This window comes from Sarcophilus harrisii, chromosome 1 (assembly GCF_902635505.1).
Source record: "Sarcophilus harrisii chromosome 1, mSarHar1.11, whole genome shotgun sequence".
NCBI classification, from domain to species: Eukaryota; Metazoa; Chordata; class Mammalia; order Dasyuromorphia; family Dasyuridae; genus Sarcophilus; species Sarcophilus harrisii.
Genome location: NC_045426.1, coordinates 226,137,450 through 226,154,795, shown reverse-complemented (window position 1 = coordinate 226,154,795; position 17,346 = coordinate 226,137,450). Strand labels below are relative to the sequence as shown.

General features: G+C 31.7%; 1 protein-coding gene across 15 annotated transcripts in view; it reads right to left on the bottom strand.

The window, feature by feature from the left end:
- CDC14B (cell division cycle 14B) overlaps positions 1-17,346 on the bottom strand; it is a 140,303-nt gene that overhangs the window by 52,847 nt on the left and 70,110 nt on the right. For all 15 annotated transcript variants that reach the window (XM_023497304.2, XM_031937687.1, XM_003761313.4 and 12 more), the window contains one exon: positions 10,602-10,694. In XM_023497304.2, the coding sequence (XP_023353072.1) occupies positions 10,602-10,694 (93 nt within the window). The remainder of the gene's footprint in view (positions 1-10,601; positions 10,695-17,346) is intronic.

The window sequence follows — 17,346 nt, the reverse complement described above, 5'->3', positions numbered from 1 at the left end:
ATTCAGCCTCAGTTTCTCCTTTAAACTTATCTCCCATCACCAATAATCTTGAACTAGATGTTTTATGGGTATTTCACTCATTATGTCCCAAACATTTAATTCTTTACCTTTTCCTTCAAAACACTTCCCAACTTTGCCACTTTTTGTTTTGGACAATGACATTATTTTAATTACTCCATATATGGCTTCATTCTTATCCTCCACATTCTGTCCAAATATTTAATAAAAATTTTACTTTCATGAAACATCTCACTTGTTTCCATTTCTTTCCATTCAAAGTTATCAACCTAATTCATGCCTTCATTATCTTTCCTAGAATGTTTCAATATCCTACTAATATCTTTATAGGGGGGCAGAAATTTGAATTTCAGCTCATCTACTCTGCATCTGCTTGCTGCTCTTCCCAGTTTCAAATTCAAGAACAAAACATCCTTGCAATAGAAGCTCATCACATCTAATATCTCATTACCATTCTAATATCTCATCACCATGTTGCTAACTCAAACTTGAATCCTCTCCCTCAGCTTCCTCTCCTCTTTAATAGGAGGACTGCAAAGAACATTAAACTCCTCCCACAGCATTCTTTTAATGAAGGTTTAGAAATTTGAGAGTATTCCAGATTATTTCTGCATTTTCTACTGCAATTCTCCTTTGTTTTCACTCTACAGAATAACAGTCTCCTTGCCAAGTACTACATATCTGGTGTCCACCACTACGTTTGTGTCTTCTTTGGTTTGCTTTCTTCCCTATTAGATTGTAAACTGCTTAAGAGCAGGGACTATCTTCCTTTTTATTTGTATACCCAGTGTTGGGCACAGTCCTTGGTACAAAGTAGGCACATAATAAATCTTTGTTGAATTATTGAAGTGAATTGCAATTAGCTTTCCCACAGCCAGTCTTTTTCCTTTTCCCCATAACTTTCACAGCTTTGTTGAATTATTGAATTGAATTGAGTATTCTTAAACATGAAGATGCATGCAAGTGCAAAAGATTAAAAAAAAAAGATTAAATGACATTAATAGGCTTTTGCATTAGAAAAATCATTACAACTAGTAAAAAGGAACCAGTTTATTAAAAAAAGCAACAAACTAAGTTACTTCGAATAATATGGATAATGAGTATTTGTAGATAATATCTACAAATGTCCCAAATATGATTAAGAACTATTTATTAAATGAAAAATAGTTAAAAAACATCATCAATTTGCAAAAAAATATTTAAAAAATGAAATATTGTCCCAAATCATTAACAAAAATGCAAATCAAAACAACTTTGAGGTCTTATATCCCACACCATAAATAGGTAAAGGTGACAAAAATCAGGTACAGTTAATGTTGAAGGTATTGTGGCAACATGAGCACACTAATGCATCAAGTGTAACTGTGAACTGATCCAACCATTGTGAAAATCATTTATTTATTATTAGATGAGAAAATGATTAAAATGTCAACCCTACCCTTTACACCCAGAAATTCCACAATTAATCTTAAAACCTATGGAAATAAATAACAAAAGATAGTCTGTATATACATTCAAATATTCATAGTAGTACAAGAGTCTGTTCACAAGATCGGATTATAAGATAAGTTTTCCTATAAAACCTGGGTGTTCAGAATACTAGAGATTCTTGATATTGTCAAAGAAAAGCTTAAACATGAGATGTCAGCTGAAAAAACTAAGACACAAAGGCTTACATTTACAAGAAATAAAGACATTCATATTTTAGATATTTTAGACATGTAGGAGGAAACCAAAATAGCAGTATCTTGAAAACCCAGAGAAAGGAGTTTCCAGGAAGAAGGTGTGGTCAGCAGAGTTAAATGCTACAGAGTTTAAGAAGGATGAGGGACAGAGGAAAAGCTATCAGATCTAGAAATTATTTTGCTTCTCCAAATTCTATTCTCCACTTTACAGTAAATTTCATGAGGTGCAGAGACTATTTAAATGTTTTCTCCTTGATATCCCAGCATTTAACAGACAATAATATCACATAACAAGTTAACAAATATTTCTTAAATTGAATGTCAATTATGCTTACAGGTAAACCATTCCTGCTTTCTATATAGCTACAGCTTTCTTAAGTCTATTGCTATAGAACAGAAATGAAGAAAATGTATCTCCAGACTTGAAATGCCTGCTTCTTGCCACCTATACCAGCTGGGATCAGCAGCAAGAATACAATTAAACCACATATTAAACTTCATTCACAAAAGGTTAGATCAAGACACTGATTAGTTTGGCTTATTCCCTGACTTATAGCCATTGTTTTTGATTGGAAACATAACAAGTCTAATGAGAGACATAAAAACACACACGAGAGAGACAGAGAAAATGGCGTTTGTTAATAAAAATCAGACCTTAAAATTCATTTCAATATTTCAATGGATAGAAGTACATGCCAATTTGGAGGAAATTTAATAAATTTTTGAGGGGCAAACCATATTTATTAAATTTATGAATTATATTGCAGCAATTTTGCTTAGTAAGAATTATTCAATTTCCTATAAAGTGTGGACTCTAGCTTATGGATTTTCCAAATAAAATGTATTCAAAGGGTTTCTCCAAAAAGACAAAATTACTTATTTGCAACAAAAGTTATTCCCACAAAAGTATTCCCACATATTACATTACAATTTTTCAGGATGCATTCTCTTCTTTTTTTTTAATTCTTAAAATTTTTTTAAATTTAAATTTAAAATTTAAAAAATTTTTAAAAATTAGTACTATTTTATTTTTACAAATATATGCAAAAAAGTCTCCATTCACCTTTGAAAGCCCTGTGTTTCAAATCTTACATAAATTATACATGTGCAATTCTTTAAAACTATTTCTATATTCATCCCACTGCACAAGAAAAATCAGATCAAAAGGGGAAAAAAGGAAAAGAAAAAACAAACAAAAAAAAAGGTGAAAATTCTATGCTTTGATCTATTATAGTTCTTAAGCTTAGAAGGTTTTCCCACATTCATTACACTAAACACATTTCAGAATGAAAGCTCTGATGAGCAATAAATTGTCGCTTCTTCCTGAAAACTTTGCAACACTCTTTATATTGAAAGAGTCTCTTCTAATATTTACCTTATATGCTTTAAGATTTATAATCCACCAGAAAACTTTCCCACATTCACTATATTCAAAGAATAATTTAATTAAACTTTACAAGCCAGACTTATAAACTTGTTTTAGAGAATACATAAAGCCAATTCCATGCACTGGGAACTTTACATGAATTGTGTGGGAGGAGGGAAAAAAGCAAAAGCTTTATAAACAGCTTTATAAGACAAACAGAAACCTCATAAAGAATAAAGACAAAGTACAACGTAACAGCAATTTCTAGTATATTTGTAGGGGAAAAAAAAAAAATATATATATATATATATAAAGCAATATAAGTGCTACTATTGGCCTATTTTTATGTATAAGGAAACTTAAGCAGAAAGATGTTAAACAATTTACCCAGAATTATTCAAATAACTATATCAGAGAAGGGACAGAATGCCAGCCCAACTAAACTCTATATACTGGGGAAAAGCAATAGGTTAGGAATCAGAAGACCTCCATTTTAATTGTTTCCACCATTTTAATTAATTACATGGCCACAAGGAAACCACTTGTCCCTTTTAGGCTCTTTATCAATAAAATAAAAGTGTATTGTTAAATAAAAATTAGGATTCCTTTCCCCTATAAAATTCTTATGAATGCTTTTCTTAAATTGGATTACATTAGTAAATTGAAAAATAAAAGGGTTTTTTTTTATCTCTATCTTAAAATTCTTCTGACAAATACAAAATATATCTTCCTTAATCCTGGATGCTTCTTTCCTATCAATAAGCTTTTAGCTAAAAGTTTTTTTCCAGAAATTTTTTTTTAAGGAAAAGGGACTCACATGTGCAAAAATGTTTGCAGCAGTCTTTTTTGTAGTATCAAGAATTAAAAATTGAATGGATGCCTATCAGTTGGGAAACAGCATACGAACGTATTAGAATATTATTGTTCTATAAGAAATGATAAGCAGGCTGATTTCAGAAAAACTGAAAATAAAGTCTGGAAAGACTTACATAATCTGATGTGAGTGAAGTGAGTAGAACCAAGAGAACACTGGATATAGCAACAAAATTATGTGATGATCAATTCTGATGAACGCAGCTTTCAGTTTATTTTTTTTTTCTTTGATGAAATTGGGGTTAAATGACTTATCCAAGTCACCAGCTAAGAAGTGTTAATTGTCAAACTTGAACTTGACTAAAGGTCAAACTTGAACTTGAGTCTTCCTGACTTCAGGGTTGGTATTCTATGTATTGCAGCATCTAACTGTCCCATTCCAATAGACTTGTAATGGGAAGAGCCATCCACATCCAGAGAGAGAACTAGGAGACTGAATGTGGATCAAGGCATAGTATTTTCACTTTTTTAAACTGTTGTTTGCTTTTTTTTTCCCTCTTTTTTTTTCCCTTTCAATTTTTGATCTGATTTTTCTCATCAACAATAAATATAGAAATATGTGTAGAAGAAGTGTACATGTTTAACCTATATTCTATTGCTTACTGTTTATGGGAGGAAATGGAAGGTAAGGAGGGAGAAAAATTTGAAAGTTTTACAAAGATGAAAAGGTTACAATCTATATCTTTGCATATATAGAAATGCATATAAAAAAACTGAAAAATTTTAGAAAAGAATTTTTAAAATATTCGATTGATAATCCATACAAACAGGAAATTCACTTCATGCAATACTGCATCCTTGTCAAATAATATTGTTAAAAAATCAAAGAATAGTAAATGACTTTAGGAACCAAAAGTGGCAACTGAAATACTAAGAAGAGATCTTGGAATCGTGTCTTGTAATATCTAACAATACAGGATATTACTAAAAACACTAAAATGATAATGAATCCTGAAGCTTACTTTAGGAGGAGGTTGCACAGAAAGTGGTCTAAGATTTGCTAAGGAAAATTAAATGTAACATTATGGTTAATTACTATTACTATACTCAATTTTATTCCTATGGTGTTTTTACAACAGACTTGTCTTTTATCCAATAAGATTAACTTTTTTTTTTCCAGAGAAAACCTCAACCTCTCACACAGACCTTCTTAATTATCTTAAGACAGAACTAAGGATACATTCAAAATTCAAGTTAACAGTTACTTATTCAAAGAAATCACTTGAATATATTTTATAGTTTAAAATTCTGAAAAGCAAGAGGTAAAAGAACCACATTGCTTTAGACATTTATCTGCTCATTTCCTGGTTTATATACAAATTTTCAAAATTGTGTGTGTGTGTGTGTGTGTGTGTGTAAGAGGACTTTTACTGTATACTTTAAAAGAATAAAATAATATTTTAGCTAACACATGAGAATCACAAATGATATTTAATTCCCAAACATCTAGCAACATGATATAGCACTTAGACTACCTAACCTAATTTGTCTTCCAAAAGAAGAATCATAACGTATATACATACATATTCACAATACATGTAACTAGTCAGGAAATGTTCTTTTCAAGTCAAGAATTTTATTTAAATTTAGATTTTATTTTAAACACTCTGAGATTTAACATATAAAGTACTTGAAGACGTGTAAAAATGGAAAAAAACAGGCATATGTTTTACACACCCTGCAGGAGCAAAGATGACTAATGGAAAGATTTAGTACAACACATTTTATAGAAGGAAGTCCATCCATTTTAGCTATATTAAAGATAAGCCGCAGACTACAGATTTATTCTGTAAAGTCCTAATGCAAATATTGCTAAATTTGCAGAGAATGAATTCTTTCAAAATGGTAAGACCCAAATCAGATTTTTAACCATAAGAAGAAATTACATTTGAATTCAGTCTTTGCCTTTTTCAAAGCATTATTCCTTATGTTATTTTGTAACTAAAACCATGGATTTAGTGGAATTTTTCCAATTTACAGAAGCAGAAATTGTGATACAAAGAGGACAAATCCCTTATCTAAGGTTACACTGCTCATCAAAACAACAAAGACCTGAACCTGGAGACAAGCCATGACAGTACCAGAAAAGAATGGAATATAAACTCAGAACAAACAGAACAGCACTCAATTCTAAACTATCTCGGAAATGTCTCGACCAGGTAATTGCCTTCTGGACCTTGTTTTCAAGCTCACTTCATTTAAGTGGGTTAATGTCCTGTTATCATCACCTTCATATCTCTAGGCCATACACATTTAGAACTAGTTTTCACTACGGTAAAACAGGAATTAAAAGCATCACAGTTAAAATAGGATATGATATTGCATTAGTAACAGGGTTCTCCCAGTTGTTCTTTGCCTGGCTGTTTAACTCACTACTTTATACTGTCACATGCCATCTATATACAAAGGCTTCAGACCTCTAACTTTGGCCCTTAATTTTATGGATCTGTTTGTCTACCTGACCACTGACCTACTATCTTTTGTGTGGGCTTCATTTCCTTCGACTTCATTTTCCTTTTTATCTTTTTTATGTTATTGCTAGCCACAAGTAAAACCATGAGATTGTGAATGATCTGTTTTGTCCCACTATCTGCTAATGTGGGTAATGTGGAAATGTTATTCTGTTGATCAATCAATTGCATGGCAAATTACATATTCTTATTACAAACTCTTACGTCTACTGCATATGGCTGAATTAACAATTTCTAACCAATAAATTAATACAACAATCCATTAAAAAATTACATAAATGTTTATCAGAATAAAGCAGCAACTCATTTTTCTTACACAATATAACATTTGGAAATATGTTTTAAAGGATTGCACATATTTAACTTAGATCAGATTGCTTGCTGTCTTGCAGAGGGGAGAGGTAAGGGAAAGAAAGAATTGCAACACAAAGTCTTACAAAAGTGAATGATGAAAACTCTCTTTTGATTCAGGTCTATTCCAATGATCTTGTGATGATGAGAGCCGTCTACACCCAGAGAGGACTGTGGGAACTGAGTGTGGATTACAACATAGAACTTTCACTCTTTTTGTTGTGGTTTGCTTAAATTTTATTTTCTTTTTCATTTTTTTTAACCTTTTGATCAGATTTTTCTTGTCCAGCAAGATAACTATATAACTTTGCATGCTTATATTGGATTTAACATATTTTTACCACATTTAACATATACTGGATTGCATGCCATCCAGGGGAGGGGTAGGGAAAAAGAAGGGGGAAAATTGGAACACAAGATTTTTTAAAGGTTAATATTGAAAAAATTATGTTTGCATATATTTTGAAAATAAAAAAACTTCCAATTAAAAAAAACTATCTTTACATACATGTAGTGAGAAGGATGTTTACTAATGCAACATGGTAATACATGTTTAAAAAATGTTGAGAAATCAGATATCTAACTTGGGAGGGCCTAAGCTGAATATTTTCATGCAACAGTAATAATGATTTTCTGTTAAAAAGCAATGGAAATGAGAGAACAAAATATTTTATAGGGGCATACATTTTTAAGCCTCTTAGAACTTTTCATCTCTCAAAAGAGAAAATTACATCAATAAATGGCAAAGCTCTTGGATATCAATATATAAATAATTATTAGGAAATAATCTTTTCTAAATCTTTGATAAATTCTAAATTTCCAGATACCCCCAAAAGGCAAAAGGAATGCTGTTTTCCCAAAGAAAAGAAAAGTATTTGTCTCAAATTATTTAAACATTTCTTCCCTTTTATATATAGGCTAATATTTATTGCAAAAAGTCATTTTCATGACATCCTATGGGTGTTTAAAAAAAAAAAATCTGTAAGGAAATGCAAGTACCTATTAGATTTTCCTCTTTGTCAGCAGGCCCAACCCAGAAAAGAATCATAATGGTAGGTAACTTGACTTGTGAAACAAGATAGAAAAATCAAGAACAGAAAAACGAGGCTTTCTCAGATGTCTATCTTCATTTCCATATATTACATCATTTATCACTGTTCATTTGGGATTGCAATTCTAGACATTTAACTGTGCAACTCTAAACAATGCTTTAAAAAACTGTTAATTAAATAGTACAGTAGAATGGACATAGAATCTAAAGATCTGAGTTTGAATCCAGTCATTGTTATCATTTTTCAATTAATCTGGGCAAGTCATTCGAGGTAAGTCTCTAAGTTTGTTTTACTATTTATATCTTCCATAAAAAATTATATTTTCTTCTTGAAGTGTTCCCTACATTGATAAAATCAGAGGTTTGAAAGTGTGATAAAGCCTGTTCTACCTGCCTAAAAGCTTAGTTATGAGGAATGTTCTTGATAAACTTCACAAACTATTATCAGGCAGACAGACAACAAAAACATACCAGGGTGGGCCCATCCCGCAAGAAAATCACACATCAATACAGGAAAAAACATAATGACTAGATATGTTTTTCAAGTCATCCATTCAAGTCCAACTCTTCATGATCCTATGTACCATAGCAGACCAGTACTGTTCCATGGAGGGTTTTTTTTTTTTTTGGCAAAGGTATTGGAGTAATTTGCCATTTCCTTATCCTGCAGATTAAGGCAAAAAGAGGTTGCAGGGTGGGTATATGTCTGAGCCCACATTTAGGTTTGACCCAGAGCTTTATCTCCTAAGACATTCTAGCTGTCTCTAAACGATTTAGGTATACACAAGTAGATATATAAATAGGAATTATTGCTATTATTATTACAGGCATATCTCATTTTGTTGTACTTTTCTTTACTGCACGTTACTGCATAATGTGGTTTTTTGTTTTGTTTTGTTTTGTTTACAAATTGAAGTTTTGTGGTGGCACTGTATTGAACAAGTCTATAAGCACCATTTTCCCTAAAGTACATATTCATATCATTTTGGTTAATTCTCACAATATTTCAAACTTTTAAATTATCATTATATCTGTTAGTGGTAATCTGTGACCAATGACCTTTGAGGTTACTATAAATATTGTGTGGGTTCTGACTCCTCTACCAACTGCCTATTGTCTGAGATACAACAACACTGAAGAACATTACATAAACTTAGTTGATAAAGAAACATTAGGGTTTGAGAAGATTGTTTGCAATTTTGGAATACTATCAAGGATAAAATGCTATCAAAAAGTATCACATGTTACAGAGAAATCTTCTATGAAAGGAAGAGCCAATTGATGTGCCTAACTTAATTTTCTTATTTTAAGTAATTGCCACAGCCATCCCAATCTTCAGCAATTACCACTCTGCTCAATCAGCACCCATCAGCATGAAGACAAAATCCTCCACCAATGAAAAGATTATAATTCCCTAAAAGCTCAAATAATGATTACTCGTTTTTAAAGGAATAAAGTATTTTTAATTAAATATGTACTTTATTTAAGAGCTTCTATTGCACTCAAACTGCAGTAATATGTTAATTTTAGATGCACTGAAAAACCAAAATATTCAAGTGAATTTTTTTCAATTATTTCAATATTCATTTTATTGCAATGTTCTGAAATCAAGTCTGCAATACCTCCAAAGTATACCTGAAATCTGCCTGAAATCAATTAAGAAGCTTCTATTAAACCTAATATATGAATCCTAAGTAAGAAATCTTCTAGATTATAGCTAATATTTTTTTCTAGATCACAGCTTCAGAGGTACAAGGAGAAATACAGACCAATAAATCCAACCCCCTTATTTTACAAGAGAGATTATGTATAGGATCGTATAGGCTATTAAGTTCTCACTGAGACCAAGTCTAGTATTCTATTCATTCATTCTAATACTACCTTTTGCAGGTCTTGGTTGTCAAGTATGAGGGAAATTGTGAGATGCTTAGATACTATAAAAGTAGGACTACATAGGAAGTAAATATTTTAAAATGAAATACAGGACTAGACATGATTTTATCCAATAGAAAATTAGCATAGTTTCCCCCAAACAATATAGGTGAGAATTTTTCTCTAACTTAATCAGTTTTAGAGAGTCATCTATAGGCCTGAATGATTGTTTATATGATCAAGATGATATAGCTACTACATAAAGCAGAGGCTTTTTATGACTTGGTCTTCAAATCCACTGCCAAATACCATGCTGCCATTCAAGTAATAATGAAAATTTATGAAATTACAAAGTCTTCCCCACAAATAAAAGAACCAAACAAACTGTTATTTCATAGTGAATGAAACTTGCCATTGATGCAATATACCTTCTAAATAAATGAAAACCATATGATTATATTTATCTGCTACTGCCTAATCATCTTGTTATTAAGACTAATTCCAGTGTAGCTTTTCTGAATCTCTTCATGCAATTCATGTTTTTGAGAAGGAAAAAGTTGGCACTGAGTTTTACCTCTTGAGGAAAAAAAGCACCTTTTTTTAAACATTTTAAAGCATTGCCATATGTTCTTTAAAATTTGAAAAATACTAAAGGTGTAATAACCATAGAAACAATTAAAAAGGTTTCTATAACAGCTAAAAATTTAACCTGAAAATTGTCCAGTTCTGTACAAGTCACCAATTCCAAAACTCCACGGAAAACCACAATGACAACCTACCCCTTTCTTCATTTGTTTATAAAGCAAAAGCAGGAGATTAATTTTTTGTAAGAAGAAAGCATCACATTCAAAACATCTAGCAGAGCATAAAATACATTTTCACTTAATAAATTAGTGAGTTAGTAAAATACTTACTATGTAACACCCCATGAGGAAAGCTGCATTTGCTTGTTTTCTCTGATCATGGCCCGTAAAATGAATTATTTTCTTCCTTATCATTGTAAGGGACTGCATTAAAAATGAATATCTGTCAGTATTCCATTTATTGTTAAAATTCATTAAATATTTGTGGCCTGATACATTTCCTTTGATACTATTTCAGAAAAAAAAAAAAAAACCTCTTCTATAAGCACCCTCCTTAGAAACAAGACACTGAACCTATTCCAATTCAAAATTGTCAACAACTGAAACATGAAGTCAATACTTAATTATTAATGCTAAAAACATCAAGATTACTAAATTGTTAAAGTATAATTATATATATATATATATATATATATATATATATATATATATATACATACACACACGTCTACATATCATTGAGTATTCTTAATTTTAACCAATATGTTCATGCTCCAACAAAAATTAATTTTAATAAATTTTATTCAGGATAAGGTACCAGATCTTTTTTTTTTTTTTTTTGTGTGTGTGTGTGTGTGTGTGTGTGTACACAGGTATGTACACTTTCCTTTAGGCTATTTAAATAATAGATATTTGACTTAAGGTATCTAGATTTTTTTTTAACTAATTCTCCATGCATTCTATATAATTCATAATTTATGAAACAATAGTAGGGCCTGAAAGCAAATAAAATGCATGTTCTTAACAAAACAAAGAAAATCATATAATCAACCTAATAAAGTATGATAAAGATCCAAAAGTCACAAATGAATTCTGATAAAAATTAAATCAAAGACATTAGATTGTAGAAAAATTTTTATTTTTAAATATATATTTTCACTATAGTTCCCTGACAAATAAAGCAAAAGGAAATTAGTGGCTAATCATCCCTGTCTCTGTTAATTGAAGTTAATCCCTCCCCCATCCCAAATCTGTTTCATGAGTGGTAGTGGAATAAAAGGGAACAAAAAGAATAAATAAAGCCGAGAATGAAAAGCTATAAATCTGTAAATCTGTGATATATAACTGTATATTATAAGGGGGGAAACCAAGTGCTCCTTAAATAAGAGCTACTTTAATAAGAAAAACAAATCTAGTACACCCTAATACCCATATTAAGAGATAAGAATAGAAGAAAGTGGTAACAACTTCTGGGCCCACCAAACAGATATGAGGCTCTTACTGAGAAAGAAAGAGAGATTCTAAGGAGGCAATAGCTATTTGCTTTCCAATTAAGTTCAATCAGAAATGCATGTTAATGTTTAACATATATTCGATTACTTGCCATCTAGGGGAGGGGATGGGGAGAAATAAGGGGAAATTTGGAACACAAGGTTTTGCAAGGGTCAATGTTGAAAAATTATCCATGCATATGTTTTGAAAATAAAAAGCTATAATAATAATAATAATAATAATGTTAAATATCTGCTATTTGGAAGATATTGAGGATACTAAGGAAGAATTAGATATGAAAGTACATGTGATACTAGCTGTTAAGATTATTTTGTAAATGCCAGATAAAAAAGAAATTTAGCATTGGTAGCTAGTGATTTCCTGCCAAGGGGTCCTGAAACAGCTTTCTGTATAACTGATACTAATAGAAATCTGTTACCTTCTTGTGGAACGTATCCAGGAAATAACAAGAAGCCTAATTCTAAAGGCTTGTCAAAGATGACTATTACCTGAGGATTCCTATGGACATAAATAATACTGCCAGAAGAAAGAATTTTTAAAGCATTATGAAATATTAGGTAATACCTCAGATGGTATTTTCATCAATGCTGACAACAGCATTTCAAAATAGATTTGGGGAACAAATTGCTGTTTCAGAAGATGCTAAATGACAATAGGACTTGGGATTTCTGGACCAATTATAAAATAATCTCCAATTATAGAATAATGAACTCTTAGAAAGAAGTGCCATCAAAAACAGTTGGTAAGAATGTATTTGCCTGGAGGTTCTTGTAAAGCTAAGAAAAGATTTTTAAATTTAAAAGGAAGTAGGAGGAAGAAAACAGTCTGTCTTCTCTCACTCACACACAGGCTCGCTTGTTTACACACTTGCACATACACACTTTCACACATTTACTCTCTCACACACATCAAATTAGATACCATAAAGACTAACAGAAAAGTAAGAATACCTAAAATTCACAAGATAAAAATCCCCTTCCTCCCCCCAAAAAAACAAGAAATAAAACTCAGTTTCAGATGTCACGCAGAAATTAACTAAATTTGGTTAAGAAGCAAACTGGACTAAGAGATCCCAAAGCAAGAAGGAAAATTTAACATAGGTTATCATGGAAACTTGGGATAGGACTCAAGACCAGATTAAAAGCGTACAAGAGTATGATTGAATCAAAATGACAGAATAGATAAAAGGAGAGAGAGGGTTAGATAGAGATATATGGGTGAGGATATGCAGACTGCAAAAGAGAGGAACTATGGTGAAGAGGAACTGAAGGAGAAATAGAAAACACATTGTTATCTGAATATACCATAGTCAACCTGCACAGAAAGAGGAAACAAAAGAGAAGTTTGGAAAACATTATCTCAAGTCTGGCAAAATGATATTATATAACAAAGATGAAAGCAATGTCAATAATCCAGACATATGCTGAAGCCATTTCTCTGCCAAAAATAGAATAGCTAATAATTTCTTAACTGGATGATTTTGTTCTTCAACAGAGGAAAACAACAAGGATGTTCTTCCTCCTCCATGCCTTGAATTCTCTACTCCTCTTCTCTGCCTCCTGGCTTCCTCCAAGTCTCAGCTAAAATTCCACCTTTTGCAAGAAGTCATCCCCTTGAGATTATCTCCAATTTACCCTATAGACATCCTGTTCATAGATGAGTTCTGCATATATTAGGTTTTTGAAAGCAGGAACCACGTTTGGCCTTCTGTATATCCTCAGTAGTGAATATATCTGGAATAAGTGCCTTTTGGTAGACAAAAATTCTATTCTAAATCTTATTTTCATTTACGGGTAGAAGGTGGTTGCTAAAATGGAAATAATGGTCATCTTAGAGGAAAAGTTATCACTCCATCTTAGAATTTGTGATAGAGGTTAAGCAATATGGACAGTCTGATATGTACCCTAATTGGAAGAGCAGATTTTAAAAGTGTCAGGTAACCATGGGAAGAAAACTGATAAGAGAAATAACTTCAAGGGAGATGCAATAACTCAAGAATAAAATTTGGTAGATACAAAATGAAGAGAATGAAAGCAAGGACAAGTAATAGTAAAAGGATAAAGACAAAAAATAAGTATGATTCTGGTAAACAAAACAAAAATATAAGGAATATAAAGACAACAAAAAAGCTATTCAGAAAATAAGCTATGCTGGGGAAGAGGAAAGTCAAAAAGGAATATCCACCCTGCTTTGCAGTAGATGTGATGATAACGTATGATGAAGAGCAGACAGAATTGCTCAGTTTTTAGCTCTTGTTTTCTGTGCTAAGGGGAAAGACATATGAACTGGAAAGAAAAGTATAGAAATCACTGTGGAAGAGTTGATAGTTTTTTTTTTTTTTTTAACAATATTTAATAGCTTAAATATTAATTTAATAGTTTAAATTTTAATAGGTTAAATTTAATAGTTTAAAATTAACAGGGAGATAGTAAGAGTGCAACTAGCTCTATTGAATGAGTTCAATTCATAGATCCAGACAAACTACAACACAATGTTATTGTGAAAGAACTGGCAGACATTATAGAATTGCTTTCAGTAATCTTCAAAAGAAGTTGGGAGAATGAAAGGAGGCACCAAAAAATAGGACAATCAGCTTAAAAATAATTTTTTTTTAAGGGAAAACTAAAAATATGGGCCACTGAGCTTGAGAACACATTATTAAAGGGATGGCTTTATTATGTCATGCCCTCAGAAACTCATTATTGGTAAAACCTCATCATCCTGCAAGATCCCATCAGTTTAGGTAGAATCACTTCCTTCTGCCTCTCTGACTATAAGATAGAGCCATAAACTTCCAAACCTCATTTAAGGAAGGAGCTCAGCTCAAAACATCTTGTTTCTCACCTGACTGAATCATTCTGGGACTTCTCTGATTTCTATATTATCACTTTTCCCTGGCTTTTCAGCTTCCTTTAGTAAGCTGTCTTTGTCCATTAGACTGAAAACTCCTTGAGGGCAGGGACTCTTTTTTCAAATTTATATGCCTAACACTTAGCATAGTGCCTGGCACATAGTGGGTACTTAATAAACCTTTATTACTGACTATAATTATATTGACTATGGCTGGCAAACTGTTGAGAAAAAAGTATAAAGAAATGGTTATGGAAACTTGTTGCTCAAAACGTTAGGGAGAGTATCTGAAGTTTGATTGTCAGTTGGTGCTACTACCTCACTGTATTATGAAGCAGATAGGGAACTTTGTAAAATGAAAATGAGTGCTTCTACACAGTCATAAATATAGGCATATAATAACATTTATTAAAGTTAAGGAACACTAGCTAGTCCCTGTTTGGATATAATAATGTATAATACAATTAGTAGGAAATAATAACTGTTTTCTTACTAGACTAACATATCTATGTCTAAAGTTTATTTCTAATGATTAACAAACCATATTGGACTAATGTCATTTTCTTTTTTTGACAAGAATACATTATAGACCACATACATTAATGACCACAATGTAACTATTTACTTAAGACTTTAGCTGAGTATAATAAAGTCTCTTGTACTATTTGTGTGAACTAAATGGAGAAACATTTTCCAAGTGATAGCACCTTAAATGAATTTGGAACTGGCTAAACTAGACCCAAAGAGTCATTAATAGTTTAATATCACCTCTGAAAAAGGTTTCTTACCATTAAGAAATATAATAAGTAAATACCAGTATTTCCCAGGGATGTGTTAACTTTTATAACTATGTTATCTCCTTGGATTCTTCACAATAATTCTGTGAAGTAGGTACTATTTTCCTCATTTTACAGATGAGGAAACTGAAGGAGTGAGAAATTAAATGACTTGCCCAAGATTGAGATTGTATATGAACTCAGGTCTTCCTTACTCCAAGTCCAGTGCTTAGTTCCAATTATACTATCTACCAACACAGATGCATCCTAGCTGACAAGGTGTTGTTCAATTTTTTTATTCAATGGTTTGGGAGTGGCACAAAGCTACAACTGACAGATTAACATACTATATGATTGAATCAGGATCTCAAAAGATCCAGTCAATCCAAAATGTTAGACCAAATCTAGTAAGACTGAACTTAATGAGGACAACAATAAAGATTTCTATTTTGGTGTATAAAAATCAATTTCAGAAGTATAAAATGGGAAAGGCATGACTACCAAGCAGGTATCTTGAGAAAAAGGTAAAGTTTTAGTCGATTATGTACTAAATGAGTCAACTGCATCATATGGAAACTTAAAAAGCTAATGGATTTTCAGTTACATTAATAGAAACAGTATCCCAACTAGGGAGGTGACAGTTTCTCCTCAAGTCCTGATCAGAATCTATTTTGGCATATTATATTCAGATATTGATAAGCTAGACAGGGACCAGGGAAAGATGATGTGAATGATGAGGGGACTCTAGAAAATGTCACATCTCAGTTGAATAGAAGATTTAGGAGGTCATCATCTTTTAAGCATTTGAAGAATTGCCATATGAAAAAAAGATTCAATGTTTTTTCTTAGTTCCAGAAGCAGAATAAAAATGAATATAAATTATTTTTAAAAAGAAAAATAAAAGAAGGATTTAGGCTTGATGGTAGTCTTAAAAAATTTGTCATAGAGGCTGACAGTTCATTTCTCTTATCTAAGACTTATGAGAATTCTTGTTCAATTACAAATTAGACTAAATGGGCATCAAAATCCCTTCTGACATCGCTATCCTCTGATTTATAATGGAAAATGAACTAATGTTAATTATTCATGAAGGTAAATAGTATCTTTTCTTATTAAAATTTTTTAACATTTAAGCTATCAAAAACATAAAGCTTTAAGTTTCCCTTTTTTGCTTGCTTTTCTTATTTTGTACCACTAAATCAAGCAAAATATACTATCACATTTTGTTTTTCAGAAGCAAGTTATCCAAGTGTTTTTACTTCAATTAACCTAGGCCACACTGGCAAACAAAAAGACTGAGGGGGTGGTGAAGAAGAAGGTCTATTTGATAAAAGTGTCATTAATTTTATGTAGTTTGGTCCTTTAAGGAAGGAGAGATTGTTTGACTTCCTTTCAGCCAGAGGCATAAAAGGCTGAATATGGGAATTTAATATTGTAACACAATAAATTAGCAGTTACACCATTTTTTATCCTTGGTCACTAGTATTTTATTGCCCCCTTCTCCCCAATGCTGAATCGTTCAACTGAGTTAGGCCTGGGCCAGAATAGTCTGACTTAGCACATGATTATCAAGGTTAAAAGGAAACAAAAGAAAAAAAACCAACCAAACAAACAAAAAATGAATCCATTTGTTTGCTGGCATCTCTTTATCAAAGGTGAGCTGTGGGAGGTATAGTGCAAAGGGCATGGGATAAGACCTGATTCTTCCACTTTCTCTATGTGTATGTGGCTTTACAAAGATAATTTCATCTCCTGGGCTTCAGTTTCATCACTTGTAAAATGGATCCTATTAGCTCTAAGATAATGCATAATAATAACAATAATAATAATATTTAATAAAATCATGAGATCAGTTTATGCTTATGCCTCAGTTCCAGTGTTATAGATACTATTATGTTGTCTTTTATTATCCAGTGGCTAGTATGACTATTAATACA